The 19393-nt window shown below is 36.3% G+C and overlaps 1 protein-coding gene across 4 annotated transcripts in view; it reads left to right on the top strand.

The window, feature by feature from the left end:
- Window positions 1-51: 51 nt before the first annotated feature.
- The window catches only part of LOC135167291 (paired box protein Pax-6), a 45726-nt gene continuing 26384 nt past the window's right edge, over window positions 52-19393 (top strand). For 2 of the 4 annotated variants that reach the window (XM_064130366.1, XM_064130338.1), the window contains exons 1-3: window positions 52-706; window positions 5003-5246; window positions 18563-18809. In XM_064130366.1, the coding sequence (XP_063986436.1) occupies window positions 5234-5246; window positions 18563-18809 (260 nt within the window). In that variant the 5' untranslated portion in view covers window positions 52-706; window positions 5003-5233. Of the gene's footprint in view, window positions 739-5002; window positions 5247-18562; window positions 18810-19393 lie in introns of all 4 variants that reach the window. The other 2 variants (XM_064130346.1, XM_064130356.1) reach the window with 2 other exon arrangements.

Below are 19393 nucleotides of genomic sequence, written 5' to 3'. Positions count from 1 at the left end.
CGTAGCGGGAGTGAAGGGAGCAAAAAGATGCGGCTGGTGGGGGGCCGGTGAAGCGGTGGTTCGGGGTCGGGAAGGAGGAGGCCGATGGAAATCCGGCCTCTGGCTGACGTTTTGCGTTGCGCTAGGAGCCTTCTCAGTTCTATAGCCAGTACAGCGTTAAGGGAAAAGCAGACACTGATGGTCAATCGGGCGGTGCGCACCACAGCCAAGCGACGCGTCACTGCACCCCCGGGTTTTAAGCTCCGCACACGTGGACTCGAATTATAACAAAATTGAAAAACGCACCGTCGCTCAATCAACCAATCATACGAGAATAAACAGACAATTATTTTTTATCCAGCGGACTATTAATCGAACAATTAATGGGATTTTTTTGTTTTGGTACCCGAGGGCACTGTCTGGTGGTAAACATCTGAGTGGCGGCTGGTCCTTAGTTCGAGAGGGAGTTTTATATCGGGAGTTTTTTTTATGATATCAGTGACACCGACGGATAATAGTGGTGCTGATATAACCAATGGTGTAGGGATTCTCTGAGACTTGTGATACTTCTGGTGAAAAAGTTATTTGCAGTTTTATTTTTCTGTTGAGTGATTCAGTTCGCGGAATTTTTTTTTAAGAATCGAGTTTTTTTTTTTGATCGTGTGGTTACGATAGTGATTCTTTTCTGGTGACAGGATCCGGCCTGATCACGGCCATTCTCGACACGGTACGTTGGATTTTTGGGGGATTTTATTGAAGGTTTGAGAATTTTTTGAGTTTTTTTGGGGGGGGGGGGTGAGTGATTGGGCTGGGATGAGGCGGTGGGTGGGAGGGAGGGGGCGGGGGATGAAAAGAGAACTTGTCGTAAAGTGCATCGAGGGGGTTGATGGGGGCCCCTTACTTCTTGAGGGTATTCCGGTGATGAGTAGAATTATTTGTGGTGCGTAAGCCCTCTGGTTTTAGGGGGTTTGAATGTAGTGGGGGTTTTGTATCTTGAAATTTTCTATCAGGGATAATACGGGTAAATCGGATATTCTTGGTTTGTGTGTATAATATAAGTGAGGAGTATGGATGTCATTTTGGAGAGGCACTGGGGTCGGTTTGAACTTGAAGGATTATGAAAGCAATTGTATTTATTGTGGAGGATACAGAGAGGGTTAAGCTTTGTTGGTACAGATGTTTTAGTCGGAACGTATTTTAGGAGCTTTTCTGATGGAGGGGGAGCTTTTGTGTCATTAGGAAACTTGAAGTGGTACGATAGCAATCAGAATCGCTAATTCGTTTGTCGAAGTCATTCATTTATTGTGAAATAGTGAATTTACGACAATTTTACTGCGCGAGCCTTCTCGTTTGACTATCTCATCATCGATTACGAGGAATCTGAATGAAAATATTTTTTATTACGTGGATAATTTATTTTTTAATTACAACGAAAGCGAACGTTTGCGTTCAGGTGCCAAGTGGTAAAATAAGTTGAGTGGCTTTTAACTGTTGATTTTTAGGGATATCTCGAAATCGATGGAATATAGCAAAATTTTCATTAGAAAGTTTTTTATAGAGCAAAGTCTGTTCTATAATAAATGTTATGAGGAAAATTTCGGTATCTGCCATAGAGTCGATGATATTGCTGAAAAACTCGGCGGAGAAATAAGGAAAATAAGGTTTCTTGTGACACCAAAAAATGTCGAATAACGTGAAAATTTAGTTGGATTTCTGACGAATGGAGGTTTCAATATTGTTATTTTTAGTTGAAATACAGACAAACGTCAATTTCAATATGAAAGCGGTGCATACATCTAAGTCCATTCATGCTAAATAATAGAACTATTAATATGTTTTTGATAAATATGTAGAGTTGTCAGGGGAATAGCAATTCTTTTATAATTATCTGGTTACAGATGAGTAAGTTGAAAATTATGAACAATTTACTATTCTTTTAGATGGAAAATATGTCTCGATAACTTAGCGACGAACTACTATATAAATTACATTGAGTTAAATTTATTTACTGCTTAACTGCTAAGGTTATTTGAAGCTTTGTCAGTGTCTAAATAACCGTGACAAAGATGTGAAATCAAACATTAGTTTTCATTGTAAAATAATGTATCTTCCAAAACACCCGAATATGATGGAATCTTCATAATTTTAATGAAGATCAGGAATCAGGAAAATCAGAAATTATTTTGGGGCAACAGTCCTCTTAATAGATAAATAAAACAATTTTAATTCTATGAAATTATTCGTGTCCAACGTTTTGGAAATTGTTGGGGTAGAATGAACCGCCTTTTAGAGCTTCTAATTTTTCATTCATATGAGTAGGAATATTATAAAATTTGTGATATTTATTAACATTGAGTATCCACGGAGAGACCTTGCCTTAACAAAATTCTACTCCAAAATAGAAAAAGTCCAATGTTGTTGAAGTGAAATTTCCCTGGATTTCTGGCAAAATTCCTCATTATTTCTACAGAATTTTCCGCAGTATTTCGAGAAAAATTCGCGTTTAAATCAATAAACCATCCAGTAGCATCACGATTTTTTTCGTGACCAACTATTTGTGCCCCTCCCCTACCAGGACCATAATTATTCTGAGGAACCCCCCGCCATATCCATTTCCCAACCAAAACTTATTTTCTATCTAAAAATATATCGAGATTGCAAATTTAAAAATGAGAAAATTTAATTTAAAAAAAATCCACCTCTCCCTCTATTGGTTGGCTGTCAAATAATTTTGTTTCTCAAAGCAAACAACTTTACAACTTAATCTGCGATATATTACAATTTAGAACCCGTAGGTTTCCAAAAAGAAAAAAAAAATTCAATTCTCCCGTGTTTGTGACGACGTAAAACTTGTCAAAACGGTCGAATAATTTTTCACAAAAAATTTTCTCCGCATAACGATTCACTCTTCCAACATCTCGAATTTTCTCCGCAAATTCTCATTCATCAGAATCATTCCACAATGAGTTAAACCCTCAACAACTCTTTCCATAAAGACATCTGTATGCAACTGTAATTTTCGTTAAAAAAAGATCCTTAAACTTGTAAAAAGCGTCTGGAAAATGAAGGGAAAAACTCGTTAGTACACCGGTTAAAACTCATTACTCTTCCGTTTCAACGAAAACTATATTCACGGCAGCGTGATGAAACGAGTGCACAAGAGAAGCGACGGTGAAGGGGTTGCGGGGGCTTCGCCGGGGGTTGCGGCTCTCGGTGAGAAGGTGGTAAAAAAGAAATAGAAGTCTTGCGAGGCCGTACGCGCACGGGGCTTAACTCTTCAGGATTTACGACGCAGTTATGATGATTATTATGAATGAAAAGATTTTTTTTTTCGTGCACTCGTGCCCGCAGTGATCCTGAGCCGAGTTACAAAGCGCCGACGGCTCGACTTCACTCTCTTTTGTGGCGGATTAGGTTTGATGGTGATTCAACAATGCCGTCAAATTGAACGAAATCATTGTACAAAAATTCGTCTCTCGTTACGAGAAGAAAATTGAGGGATAAATAGGGTAAATAAACGACGAATGGAGAGGGGGGAGGGGTTCAAGTGAATATTTTTTAAAAATCTATCAAGTGATTCACGAGGTATTCAAGGAAATATATTCACGTAGAAGCTGTAATATCTCTGTGACCGCCTGGTCGATTCTGCCCATCTAAAATAGCAACTTTTGATGTTATGAGAACTACAAGTGTACAAAATTCCAACTCGCTATTTATATTTTTTGGTAATTTATGGTGCTCAAAACGTTTATGATGATAAAATTTAAAAACGCCGATATTTCGCTATTTTAGCTGATGAAATGTGGATATTTTCATTGATATGGATAGGACTCACCGAGACAAGTATTGAGAACAAAAATTGAAATCCTTGCAATTGTTTTTGAAATATTGGGGAAAAATGAAATTTACAAAAGTTGCCATATGCACAGAGAGAAAAAATTAAAATGTAAAGATTACGTGCCGGTTCCGTAATCTGCCAGTCAAACCAACATTCGGTAAAAATTACAGAAGAGTTACGCACTTTTTCAGTGAACTTTCGGAAAAACAGTTGAAAACGTTCTAGAAAAAGTATGGAACGTTCAATGGAAAAATGCGTAACTGTTCCATAATTTTTACTGAATATTGTTTTGATTTTTTAAAAGTAAACGGTAGCTATAATAAGTTCAAAATTCAGATTTTTAGCTGTAAATTTGACTGTATTTTTTGACAATTTTCTCAGAATTAATCTTCAAAATTGCAAATTTTCCCTCACATAAGTCAGACATGTTATAAAAAACATCGTTTTTTCTTCGTTTCATAACATTCTAGATAATTTGCAATGGAAATTAGAGAATCGAATAATCGGTCAAGTACAAGGCTTCCATTTACAAGCAAAAGGACAACCCCGTCGAGACTATCAACATCTCGAAAAATCGGTTAAATACAAGGCTCCTATTTGGAAGAAAAAAGTGTCGTTTATTGGAAAACTTGATATTTGAAGTTAAGTGAGGGATCAAATGAGGATGAGAATGTTGTGAAGAATAAAAACGAATGGGAAAATTCAATCTTATCAACAATTGACGATGATGTGTTTGATATCCGATAGATAGATCCGATGGGTGGAATGACAGTGTGTATTTGCGTATTTGTACAATTCCGTTACATCAATAATTCAATGATCAAACTAAAGTTTGACCAGGGCTCATATAACAGTTAATTGAACGTTGAAAAAGCATTAGTAAATTTACAGACAGCATTAAATAATTTAATATGCACGGGGGGGAAAATTCATTATAATCGACAACTCGTACAGATGAAATTTGACTCAAATCACGTGGGTTTAATGTTTTCCGCGGGTAAATATGCAAATGCTGCCAGAGCGCGTGTTTTTCTTTAATGCGTGGTAATGCGGAGTTTATTCAAATGTGATTAGTCGGGTAATGGGTTTTGTTCGGATAAATTGACGATTTTTTTTTTCAACTGTCAAGTGATTACACAATCTCAGGTGATTACGCGATATTTATTTGGCTGTCATTATTTTCAGCAGTGCGGTAGTGTGGCCGGCGGTGGCGGCGGAGGTGTCAGCGGTGGCGGTTCACGGCTGAGTCTGAATCTACCGAGTGGCGGAAGTGATCGTGTCTCTGATTACCAGCCGAGCGCTGCGGCTGTTAGGAGCAGAGAAGCGGCCGCGGCGGCCCTGCACGCGGCAAGAACGCTGTTGGGGGCGGGGGTGGCTAACCCTTGCTCGCCCACCCCCGAGCCGCCCTTCTGGAAAATGCCGCACAAAGGTATTGCTGGAAAAATATGTGATTTTATTTTAAAGGGTCAGGCGAAAATTTTGGGAGTCAAATGGCCAAATTTAGGGGAATAAGTTATCGGGTCTATGGTTCTGGATAAATTCATCCCAGACAACTGATTCCGAACCATTTCCTCCCTGACAATTCATCCCCAACCACTTTTTTTCCTTGTTAAGGCTTTGGAAATTATAGGGGAGGTTTATTAGCGAATATATCGATATGAAGTGATTTTTGCACTGACAGACAAATATAATTTTGCCAATTAAATATTCTTTTGACAAGATTTTGAAGCGGATTTTTCGATGGAAATTTCGGGCATTTGTTTGTCGAAAACAAATCTAGTAATTTTTCCTGAATATTTCTGTGTGAAATTTGATGAAAAATAGGCACTTTTGACTATCGAGCAGTTTTCGATGAATGTGTTGAAACCTATAGGGCATCAGTAAACTGTCAAAAAATTTCTAATATTTTTAAAATAGTCTTCCAATTTAGATTTGTCATATTGACAACGATATCACAAAAATTTTTTTAGAAGTCATTTGTTTATTTATTTCTAGTGACGGAACTTCGAATTATGAGCCATTTTGGGCGGAGAAATTTTAGTGGAAAATTGTTGGACGTGATATTTCAGGAGAAAACTTTATTCTAGAAGTTTTTTGGAGGAAAAATTATTGTTAGAGCTTGAAAATTCCGGGAAATTTATGGAGAGAAAAAAAAAGAAATTATGAAAGCCGCGTAAATATTCTCATCACAAGATCATTATTGGTAAGTTATCACCGAATTAGTAAAGTATTTTTTGATAAATCTGATTTTATTATCCGAGCACAAGGAAATGCTGAATGAAATCGGAAAAGGGATTCAAGGGTTGTGAAAACAAGAGCTAAAAGCAAAAAATACTTTGTGGACTATTTGATGTACTCAATTTCTTTGAGCTTCGCTCGGTTAAATGGTTGTTTATAGGGTTAAATGACAAAAAAACTCTTCGAGCAAATCGGAAAGTTGCAGACCGACGCACAGTCGAGAACTTCAATCAGACGAGGTAGAAAAGTATTTTTCCATCGATTGAAGGAGTGGATTTTGTACTACAATTTCAATGGAAATTTCCTGAATTTTGAGGATAAATTTCGAATAATACTTTTTCATAAAATGTCCGTTGCACTTTTTTAACATTTTTTGAGTACTTTTCATCCAGCATTCTCTTCTTAGTGATATGGTTCACATAAAATTATTTCAACCACTTCATATCAAGAAAAATAAATGACAATAAATTGTTCCAAATTGACCAAAAACCTCTTGAAATAATCTCTTAAAATTACTTGATAATTGAATAGAAAAAAAATCAGTTTTACCGAAAAAATAAGTTTACCTGTAAAAAATCTCTGATCCGGGAAAAAATTCTTGATAAAAATGACCCTACCGTAGTATAAAAGTTCATCATGAATCATCGTTGCCTCATTTTTTTCGCTAAATTTTTTATTCTGAGTTCGAAATATGTTATACTGATGAAAACGAACACTACAAAAAATGTCATCGTTCGAGTTCAGTAACTTTTAGATAGATAACAGCGAAAATTCTAGGATGATCGACAAATTTTACTCGGCGGGTACAGTAATTTTCGTTTTTATCAGGATAACACATCTCTAACCTAGAATAAAATTTCTCTAAGGTTAAATTGACTTAAATCATTATAATAATTTCTACTAAGTATCCCATGGAGTGAAATATTTAATGCCGATGTCGTCACGTAAATTTTTTTTGTCACTGTTGTGATTGTCGAGCGCACTTGAATTCCGCAATTTTTACTAAATATTCCTCTCCCTACGGATTGAAAATGACGCAATAACTCATGATACACTTTCATAAAACGCTCAAAGAATTTATAGAAAAAATTTTTCTTCATGCGCCTCAAAATTATTGTGTTTTGCGAAAAAATATTCTGTAGCAAAAACCCGATTCTTTCCACTCGCGAATCCGATAATGATGGATAAACACAGTAATACACATTCTTCCGTGTAAATAGCCAGGATGAACATATTAAGGTCAATAATAATGTATTTGACTGCAGATAAACAATTTTTTTCTGAAGAAGAGGTGGGAATTAATTGTTTATTCTTGTCCAAACAGATTTTTAGACCACACACTATTTATCTATCTGCAAGAAACCACACGTTGGTTGTACCTATCTTTCATTATTACACACAATTATCTCGATATATTTGGGAGGAATAAATATATCTTTGGCAGAGTAAGTTTATTAATCTCAAAAATTAATAAATTTGCTAGAGCAAATGGCTTTGAGGTTTATCATTTTCTCAGTGTGTGGGAATCGACGAAAGTTACGAAATTTTAACACTTCACTGGTTATTAATACTTTTTATCCTCTGCGATTTTTTTAAAACGTATACGTGTCATTTTTTGACACTTTTTTTAAAACTTTTAGACGGAACCGCTCTGATAAAGTTTCTTCACTGTACCGGGCGATCTGCTATGTCATTTTTATCAACAGGGCACTACAGGATCGGGTAATTGATGGATAATCATTGTGGATTCGGAAAAAAAACCTGACAGTACCGTCAATTTTTCGAACCAAATAATAAAATTTACGGTCCGCGCTGAGAGAAAAATATAATTTTGCTAATCATATTTGTTTTGGACAAATAAATGCCGAAAGTTTGCATTAGAAAATCCACTTTGAATTCTTGTCAGAAAAACATTTAATGGGAACAATTATATTTTTCTCTTCGATTTTTCATAAAAACGATCAAAATGATTATTCAATCCACGATTACATAGCGAGTCACCTACTTTTTCCTGTATTTTTCCGTTCGAAACTGATTCCGTCATTCACTCAGACACCGACAATCCAATCACAAACTCAGACCCCCGGAGAAATTCCGATGTCTTCAAAAAAATCTCCAATCTAAATGAATACGTACGAATGTTAAAGTGAAAAAAAACTAAACAAACCCTTGACAGGTCATCCAAAATTATCTTCATGTGTCGTCACACGTTCTAGCATTGACGAGGATCCTCCTGACGTCTCTAACCTCGAAGAACTCGAGTTACGAAGAACGCGGGGGGTCTCAGGGTTTTGGGAACGGCAGGGGTCCCCCGGCTCCTCAACCCGCAATATGCATGCCTCGGTTATTCTCCCAAACACCACCTTTCACAAACCCAGAAAGGCCGAGGGCACAGCCCGGTAGCTCAAAGCGATAATGTACCGCTGGCCACTTTTTTTTTTTTTTTTTTCATTATTTAAAGTGTCGAAATCTGTACATAACATTTATTCACAGTGTCGATCTAATGCTGAATTCTTAACTCACACTTAGAAAAAACATTATTCCTAGTAAATATACATTTTTTGCAGATAAATATTTGTTTTTATAATATTGCAAGTCCTCGGTCAGATCATTACTAGACCATCCTGACATTCAGTTCTAATTATGTTAATTATAATGTTTTAAAAGATAATTATGTTAGTTATTACCCAATTACTCAATGCGATAATGTACCGCTCGCTAATTTAAACAAGTTCCTTTGTTATTTAAAGTGTCAAAATTTGTACATAAGATTTATTTACACTGTCGATCTAATCCTAAATTTTTAATTTACACTTAGAAAACAATAGAAACAAACAAGAAGAATATTGGTTTGTACAGGAATATTTCCTCAGTCAGATCATTACTGGGCCATACTGATTCGGTTTTAATTATGTTAAGTAGAGTGTTCTAAGCGAGGATTATTGGTTATTGCTGTGAGTCAACTCCTTCAACGCTTAGGACCATTAAAAAAGATTGAACAGAAATTTAGAAAAGTGCAAAATCATCAACGAATGTCATTTACGGTTCTGTACAACGGTCCTTAAGAATACTGAGATTGTCATCATTGAAACCTAATTAAGTTTCTCCGGGAATGACTCAATTCAAGAAATATAATTTTGGGAAAATAAATACTTCTCTTGCGTAAACGAACATCTGACAAAAGTTTTTTTTTTAGTGTACATTCCTTTAAATATTGACAAATGATTTTTAGATACTTAAAGTCTGTTACATTTGCAAATTTGTTTGTTGTTTAACGTGGAGTGTAGGCAGACCTCAATAGTCCAGTTAACAATTTGTTTCTTTGTACTTGGAAATTTAGGCAGTACCACAGGATGTGGTCAAAATGGTAGTGGTTTGCGCTAATGCGATTGACACTGACAATCAATTCTCTGGACAACTTACATTGCTTATACCAGGGGTCTGGAGATTGTCTAAAGTATAATTCAAACAAAGTATTTGGCGCCTTTTTTTATGGTTCGTCGCTTGTGCTCGAATGATGCTTGTTGTACTAGAGAATTTGTCTGTTTTAAAATGATTTCGGTAATCTGTGTAGGGAATGGGCATTCCGTCCGATGATTCGTGTACCGGGTTTGCCGCTAATCTGCCAGCAGCTTCATTCCCTCAATCCCACAGGGGCCACTTCATAAATATTCCCCTAAAAATTTCTTTATACTTTTTTTTTCTTTCTCTGGCCTCCTGTGGTAACGAGAAAAACTCCAGCAAAAGAATCGGCCGGGTTAATGCTGTAATCTCGTAGATTAGTGGCGGAATATCCGAAGGCCTCATGAAGAATTCAGAGTATGCTAATTTTATCGAATGTGCAGAAAACACTGGTGTTGCTGGTTTCCGTTGAGGCTTTGAGGAGCAAAAAAAAATTATGAATTCATTTTTATGCTCATTAGGTCGATGTTGAGTACGTCAAAGGAATCGCTCACGTTTAACAACATATTCTTCTCGTAAGTGATGAAAACACTTGTTTAAAAAATTCATTCTGTTATGCTGTTGCAAAAAGAAAAATAAATGAAAAATTCATGCATAAATTGGTCGGTGTATCTGTGGAAAATGAAGGGGTTCAGGAGAATTTTCTTGGAAAGAATTATTATTCCGTTATTGTAGATTTATTTAGTTTATTTTTAACGAACTTCGTTGCAAATAAACATAATCAAAATTCATGTCGGGGATTAGAGCCAGGGCGTAGTATTATTTTAGAGGGCTGTCGAATGAAACAAACTTCCTCAACATATACACTAAAATGAGTAAGAATTTTTTTACAGTGCTATGTACGTATGTATACATATAGACTTGTAAAGGTGTATCACATCTTTCTGTATCCATTTGCTATAGAGCAATAATTGAATATGTACTAATTGTTTTTCTTGAGACCATTGAATAAGTCCTTCATTTTACCCTTTGGTTACGCACGTCAAACTTTTTTCTAAAACTCCTTTATACAGCTTAAAATGGTCAGTGAGGGTGAGATCTGGGTGCGGTTAACCGATTATCTCCCGATAAGTGGAAACAACCGAGAAAATTACGGGAGTCGGGATTTTCAGCAAATTACCAAGACAATTAATTATATTCTCCTTAATTTTCCACGCACATTGATTTTTTAGGGGTCCCTCCGAGTGACAACTAAATTAAAAAGTTAGTTCCACTCAATAAACATCTGATGAAACAAACAGTTATCGGTAATTATGAAGCCAAATGAGTATTATAATTGAACTGAAAATTCCATCTCATTACGAGATAATATTAAAGATAGTGTTAAGCTTGTTAACGCTACATTCTACTCGGTGGTTGGCCTAGGTTACTTCGTAACCCTATACGCACGTTAGTTGGCTTCTGTCGGGGCAACAGCCCCCCCATATAACTTCACTACTTAGTTACCTATACCTGTACGACTACATCTAAAACACCCACTCGCCCTCAATCGACCCCTAAGCCATACGGACGAGTAACTTTGCTCTCTCCTTCAGGTATCGGGTGTTCACACTCTCGATACCGCATCACTGACTCCTTGTGGTTAATTATTTTCTCATCACATGCGTTTGTGATTTATCGTTCACTAGAGTACAATAAGAACTTTTGAATTGTTCCGATTTGAGAAATTTTTTTATTCCATTAGATTCCTTGGAAAATATTTTTCCGGACTGATTTCCCCCTTTTACTTGTCGGGGGATTGACATTGTGGATCATCGTCGAACCATATTTATATTCACCAGTTAAATACCGAGATATGGAAAATGTTGAGGGTAGTTTTAGTGAGTGAAGAATCCCAGGTATAAATGTAAGTTGGGTTTTCATCAGAAGACCGTTCGGAATAGGTAGGTCCTGTCAGAATAGCACATGACCGCTTATTGCAAATCGGTCTCTTGCCAGCCTATGGAATGTAACTATTGGGATGTATCGTTTGCTAAATACAAGTCTGAACGAAAAAACTGTACATCCCATATCTATGGCGATCTATGTACGCTTTCTTTTTAGACGAACTAATAAACAATTATCTTATTAATAAAATTACATATTATTGAATACGGAACGTCATAAAATGATCATCGGAAGTTGGATTTCCAAGTAAAGCCGAGCTGTGTATGGGTCATCTGGTATTTAAATATTTAAAATATACATTGACATCTTCATTTCATCTGGCTAATACTTTTAGGCAGTGATTAGAAGTCAGTTTTTGATAACCTTACATTTTAAAAGTGTAGAAGCTATTTCGTCATCGTTATAGGACTAAGAAGATTCAGAACAACTGAGTGTCGTGCTGATTTAATTGAATTAGAATCTCTGATCACTGTATTCTCTTAATAACCCTACAAATAACCTACGCTGCAAGCTTACGCGGAGGTTCCCTCTGTACCTACAGATATAGTCGTATGGATATATTACTAGTTAGACCAACCACAGGGTTTTCAACCCTCACGAGTTCACCTATAGTCATTCAATCCTTGCTACCCAGTGCCTAGTTTGACTCGTGCAAGGGAACCTTGCACCAATCTGTATTCTAGTTTCAATTTCTACCTGGGTAACTATGAGAACCTTTTCACTACAAAAAAAAAAATGATATCTAAAAGAAAAGGAAAGTAACATCCCAATACAAAAAATCAAATGAAAGTAATTTTTCCATGTCTTGCAACTTTAATTCTATTCTATAACGATTTTAATTCTTTCGTTAACGACACTTTCAACATCATCATTACACCACAAGTGTCTCCTTAAAATGAATTCTCCCCCACTCGACAATTTCAGTGAAATAGAGATGAACGTATAACCATGAGTACATACAGAGAGCTGTGCATCGTTCACCTTGATTCAACTCATTAGAGTCGCGTGAGTATATACTGTTGAAGGGTTAGGGGTGCTTCGCGCCATCTTTGATGTGTTGTAGCGTGAAATGAAACTCCCTCGGGTTACCCCGCGGGGGCTTTCCACGGTTTACCCAATGGTGTACAGCTTTTCCGTTGAACGCCTCTGTATCATGCGGCACGATATACCATTCACTTTCCTTTTCTCCTGTTTACAAGCGCTTTTCACTTCTGTCTTCATTAAAATCTCTCGCGCTTGCGTGTCAATTGGGCTAAAAAAATTATAAAGCATCAGAAATTGTCTCTTCACGTGGTGAGAACGATTTATAATAGAAGCGGAGGAAATTGAGTACTTTGTACAGAATATTTCATGGAATATAAAATTTTTAAAATGCACTTTTGGCTCTGGAATATAATTGAACCAGTGCAATGAACGGAAATTATCAATCGATGCTTTCATCTGTTATTTAGTGTGGCCGAAAATGGAATGTAGATCGTCAAAATGAAACGAACGAACGTTTTAATTCAATTTTGACGGTTTTTAGATGGTGAATAATACAATATAATTACAAACAATAAAAATTGTAGTGCGATGGTCGTCGAGAAATTGTTGCTTCGATTAATTAAGTGTCAACAGAGGGATCCAAAAAATCTAATTTGGTTGAAAACGCTGTAGAATTATCTGAAATGTGAAAATCCAAAAATTTTCAAAATGTCTAGGTGGTTCGTTTCACAAGGGGCCATTTTTTTTTATTGAAGACAAGATATAGATGAAAAAATCTAAAAAGGTGCAGTCGATGCAATCGGTCCAGTCATCTCTTAGAAATCCTAATTTGTTTAGAAATGATTTTTTCGAAATATCTCCAAAACTAAACAAGGTATTCAATTTGTTTCCTCCACACCTTTGTCGCTCTGATTAGACCTATTAGAATCAATCAAAATTTGCCAGTGAGACCGTGAAAGAAATCCCAGTAATTGTCCCTTTTCTGTTCAAAAAATCATGTTTTTCAGCCGTAACGTCTGTTCCATGCAGACTTGATTGTTTCTTAAATTATAAATTGTTTTTTTATACGTCATTACTTAGTCAGCATAATCCAGTTACGTTGGCAAGTGTCACACTGACAATTCCGAATGTCCACATATTCAATAATACCACAATCACTCAAATCCGGACCATAACGAAGAGTAAAACCTCCTCAAGTAAATCTTCAAAATTTTCATATTTTCCTAAATATCATCAACGATATTTTTAGTAAATTCATATGAACAATTTTGTCCACTATCCACAGAAAGAAAAAAGTTAGATCACTTTATTTTGTTGTGCCGCACAACAATTCTCGTTAACTCATCGTGATTGGTTAACGACGAGCGCCGAATACATCCGATTACTGCCGACGTTTGCCTCCGTCACGTGACCTGTTGCATCAGCCGTTTGTCGTCCATTAGACTTCGATTTTTTTCCGAGATAGATATAGAAGTTTTCCTAAATCGATAAAGAAATTTGACAAGTTGTCACAGTAATTTTTCTCTGTCCTGCAGTTTACCCAAAATTCACAGATTTTTCTTTCCATCCATCGACACCTGCATAAACCATCGGATTTTCCGGCTCTGCTTCTCAAAATCCCCACAGGAGCCTCCAATCGAGCATAATTAATCCTCCCAATATCGCCGAGCTGATTTTCCACCCGTAAACTCCCATCACAGAGAGGGATTCAAGACCGCCCTCAAGGATTCCATGCATTCAGGAACGTGTTAGCCGGATTCTTAATGAGTCTCCATCTCCATTGCTCATAAAATTTGCCCTCAACTACCCTCGGATGGACATTGCACTTGCTCAAGTACACAATAAACGCTCATTAACCGAGCGCGTCCTTTTTGCGGAGTCGATCGATTTTTCCACTGTCAACTGAAAATAAAAAAAAGGAATAAATGCAAGCTTGATCGAATAACATTAAACAATGAAAGCGGGTGAGGGTGGGCTGGGGTGGAGGGTTAAAACACTTGAAAATGCATCGTGGCGTTCACCGGATGCTCACCCGTGGAAAATGCCGATCTAATTATCCTGCGTGGCCATTATCGCGCCCCCGTTGACAAATACACCGAGCTAAACCTCCTGTATTGCCTCCACACAGACGTAAACTTTGTGTTATATACATATACACAACACTGGCTAACGCGTGCGAATTAGAGTGGGCATTATATACGCTTCGTATCGTGTTTTGTTTCCATTATCGAATAACGATTAGTCGCATGTTACCCACGCCTCCACCATATATTATTGATATATCTCCGAATTTTGGCAAGCATTATAGGTATTCAAAAAAAAATTACACCAACTACACTTGAATACTTCATACTTGAAGCAAATATATATTTTATACTTGAGTCAAGTACACGGAGAGAAATATTTAGAAAAAATTTCGAAACTTGCAGATATTCAATTTTTAGTATAACATGATTATGCGAAATATCTCAAAATTTACTGAATCGAATTGATTTTTGTACATGACAATTTGTGTCGTACTTTTGTTGATCCTAGTACCTTCGATTGTCGGCAAAAAATATTTCCAAAAAATGAGGAAACCCCTGGTCTATTATTTACTGTAAATAGATATTAATTGTTTACAAATGTTTATCTTCAATATGTGTACTCAATGTTTAAAAAACGACCGCAAGGTGGCTGTACTCTATTTTAGTGCCTGACACCCACAGGGATCCTAACCGCTCATTACGCGGTACGCCCCTGATACTGTTTTGAATGTCTCCGTTCGACAACACCGTAGTTAGTCTGTAGTTTGTCTGATGGATCAGTGAATTTGGTGAAATAGTTGGCAATAGTTAGTAATTGAATAGTACCCCAACCTTTTTGATTATTTATAAGAGACTGAGTGCACATATTTATCATAAACGGTGTTGTATACTTGATTTATTTACAGTAGATAATAAAGGGCTAACAAAATTAATTTCTTATTGATTTTACCGTTTTGTTAATCGAATGTATCATTGCCCCGCCCCTCCCCACGTTCCGCCCGCTAGAAGCCTAATTATCATCTAAAATTTCTTTTCGTGCGTGAAAAACTGCGATGCCATTATCTAATTTTTCCTAATCACTTTTATAATCGGTAGGCGATCTTAAATTCCGTAATTTTTCCTGGATATTTATCTCAGTGTATGATATTCTGATCCATGTTCCGTTTCATCATAATATTTAGACATGTTGCCGTAATTTTCAAAGAGACGACAAGTTTATCTCTTGAAATTACCAGTGATATTACACTCGAATTAAATATAAAATAGACTTGCTTCAAGTAATTTCCAATTCTCTCTTCGATTGTCCTTTAATTTTTAAAATCATTCCAGAGTTATGAAACCCACACACTAGATTATTTAAACTTTCATACATTAATTAACTTTAATTCAAATACATCATCTTATTATTCCACGTTATTTACATTAAACCTGGATTTCAAAGTTTATTAATGAATTGCGTATTTGTTTCACGTGTTTAAAATCTGTCAAATTTACAGCTTTTTAAATAATTTTCTTGTCTCTCTAAAAGTCCGTGTCTTTATCGCCCAAAAAGTGGTTCCTTCTCCTTTGACGAATTAATTCGGAAAAAAATGTTAGAATCGTGTTCAATTATGATCTTTTTGAATGGCACATTCTACCTTATTTAGTCAGCTAAAGACCCCCCCCCCCTCCGAGGGCGGGGGGATTTTTTATCATCTCATCAAACTGAACATCTCTCTTTTAAAAATTACTATCCGTGAAATTTTAACTTTTTTCTATCTCTGCAGACATGAAATATTTTTTTTCGACGTATTTCGCAAATAATTTGACGACAGCTCGTGAAGGGAAATATGAGGCTGGTGACTGGTTGGCAAACGAGAAAGAAGGGAAATTGAGGAGGGTACAAGTGGGTGGGTAGAAAACTATGTGGTGGAGGGGGTTGGTGATGTGTGTGGGTGAGAGTAGGGAGGGTAGTGTAACGACGAAGCGCCGCGACGTCGTGCCCCGTTGGTGGAGAGAGAGTACAGCCAGAGGAGGATGGGATTTAATCTGTGTCCCGTTTCACGCTCAGCCAAGTGGAACCTTTTTGCCTCACTTTGCGGCATGACTCGCTTCTGCCTGGTCGTCGCGTAGATTAACGCGAAATTATAAATAAAGAATGTGTGTATAGATCGTGGTGTACGGCAAGTGCGAGCCGCTGGTCTAACACAGACACAATTCAGGCCTCTGCCTTTTCTCTTTTCCCGGGGCTTTTTATGCCTCTTTGTTACGTTTTCTACCCCTTTTTTTTCATCATTTTTATTTTTAATTTCAGCTTTTTCCTTTCTGCCTTGGGTGTGAGACGCTAGAACGACCGTGCGATGAACTTGTCAATGATGATATTGTTTTTAAATTCATTTTTTCCGTCAACTCGTTTCGAAATATTTGAAGATTTGACATTTTTTTGTTGTTGAGATGAGAGAGGTGAAGGTATTGATGATTTCGGTGGCAAAGTCCGAAGATTATTTTTAAAAATTTTTTTCGGTGGTCAAGACACAAATTTTGGATTTGGGAAAATAGCAGTTTATACGGAGAAAAATTTTCGATAAAAATTATGGAAGTCACAGTCATCAAGTTTTTTTTAGGAAAAATCACTTTCGTTTCGCGCTCAGGATTTTTAAACGGAAAAAACTCGACTCCTTCGTTTCCTTACAACGAACCTATGGGAAAATGCTCAATACCTTCCATTTTTCTGCTACCCTAGTTGGCCAAGGATCGGCCAACATTGGTCGAGTTTCGGCCCACTGTTGGCCGTTCCCCATCATCTACCAGGGCAAATCATCTCTTTCCACTACTCAAGAATAAATTTTTCCGGAAAAATTTTTAATGTTTAATTATTCAGTTCGGTTTTCATGTTTTCAAACAAGAACATTGATAAGTTCTTCGTCGAGAGGTTCACTTTGCTGTTGTGTCCTAGATAATTCAATCCTCCATCACTTTCTATTATTTTTCTATAGAGAGACGTTTCCAGAAAAATTACTGTGCCGTACAAAAAAAATGGAATAATACCGACGGCAAAAAAGTTCTGTCAATTATTCTTCTAAAATCTAACTGAATGAATTATCATGTATTACTGCACGAAAACAATAAATGTCTTCTGCAATGAAATTCAATTAATCCTCTATAGAATTATTTGTAAAGATGATGAATACGTTCGTTGACGGAGTTATATCTTAACATACGGTATAAAACGAGGAAATTGTAAACACTGAAAGCCGTTCAGTGCTGCGAGTATTCTCGGAGATATTGAAATATTTAACTCGCTGAGACCCGGTAAATTGCATTGAAACTGTAATTCAACGTCGTAGAAATGACGAAGAAGGTCGTTTAAGTATATTAATTCAATTCATTAATTACTAAGCACATTTACCTGGCGATTTACTCGACCTGCTGAATTTTCCTCAAGCGAAAGGCATCATGAGATTTACTTATGGTACAATGAAAATGTAATGAATGGGATGAATTTATACAGTTACAGAGCATTTCATTCTGTTTATGCTTTTACTCTTGTAATTATTGATTTCTCCATTAATGAATATAATCGAATAGAATTACCACCAATATAATTTTTTTTGGGTTTTATGTTGTAATATTTTGGCATCAGATTTTTTTTGTGTCAATTTCATCAATAATTTACTATAAATATATAATGACATAATATTAATTAATATACATATATGTTTACTAATTATTACATCATATTTATTAATTTGGCTTTTCCTCTATAAATAACTCTATAATTTTGACAAAAAATGAAATAAACGAGTAAAATAATATTATAAATTGTTTAAGAACTTGTGACTTTTTTTTCATTCAATTAACCGTTGGCATTTCACAAAACAATTATCAAGAGTTTGAAGTGAGAGTGAAAACGAAATTGAAATTGGAAATAAAATTGAATGGCGGAAAGAAACCGAGTCATCAAAGCTGACCAATATGTATTAATTAATAGGTCACATGGCACGTTAATTAATACCCCCACTTTATTTGCCCAAGTTGACTGGTTATATATTGACCGTCAGTCACGTTTTTCAGAGGTGGAAAACACGGGAATAGTTTGAAATGTGCTTACCATTGGTAAATTCAGCCTAAACGATCAGATTAAACTGTACAATTCTGATTTTCACAGAGGAGGATTTGATGCACGGGGGCGGTATTGGCGGGGGTTCTATGGTCGGTCAGAACTCAATATTTGGGTGCTCGGCAGCGGGACACAGTGGGGTCAACCAGCTTGGTGGTGTTTACGTCAATGGCCGACCATTGCCAGACTCAACGAGGCAAAAGATTGTAGAATTGGCACATAGTGGTGCGAGACCGTGTGACATATCGAGAATACTGCAAGTCAGCAACGGATGTGTCTCCAAAATTCTTGGAAGGTATGATTATGTTTGTCAATAAATTATTAATGTAGGATTAATGTGGTGGGCAAGAAATAAATGCGAAAAAGTCTATTTAAAAAAAATATATAATAATAAGAAAATATCAACTTGATACCATAATGTTGATTAAAAGGTAAAAATATGCCGCGATTAAAATAAGTCTATTCTCTCCAAAAACTCAAAATGAACTAACTGTCTTCCAAATCTCACTTATTCTCATCTATAGTTCCCCCCTCTTCACTGCACTAGAACAAACCATCCATTGTTCATCTGTCCGCACACTGTCTCCACTGGATCTCACACAAAAGCCCCAAAAAAGGCATGCATGCCATAAAACTAACACTCAATTTCGATAAACACTTCACGCTAAATTATTACCACTAGGAAAAACTATAAAAGCTACTAGGGAAAACTACAAAATAAACATATAGGCTAAATTCTACGTTCCACAATGAACTTAGTTAACTGACAGAAAATCCTTGTCTTAATTCCTAAGAGTCTTTTGTTAATATTAAAAGTTATTGTCCCATTTATCAAAAAATCTTAAAACCCACATTAATTTGCTGGTGAATAGCCCGAAT

The sequence above is a fragment of the Diachasmimorpha longicaudata genome, chromosome 1 (genome assembly GCF_034640455.1).
Source record: "Diachasmimorpha longicaudata isolate KC_UGA_2023 chromosome 1, iyDiaLong2, whole genome shotgun sequence".
Taxonomy (NCBI): domain Eukaryota; kingdom Metazoa; phylum Arthropoda; class Insecta; order Hymenoptera; family Braconidae; genus Diachasmimorpha; species Diachasmimorpha longicaudata.
Note: the sequence above shows the minus strand (reverse complement) of the source record. Positions and strands in the feature narration are given on the sequence as shown.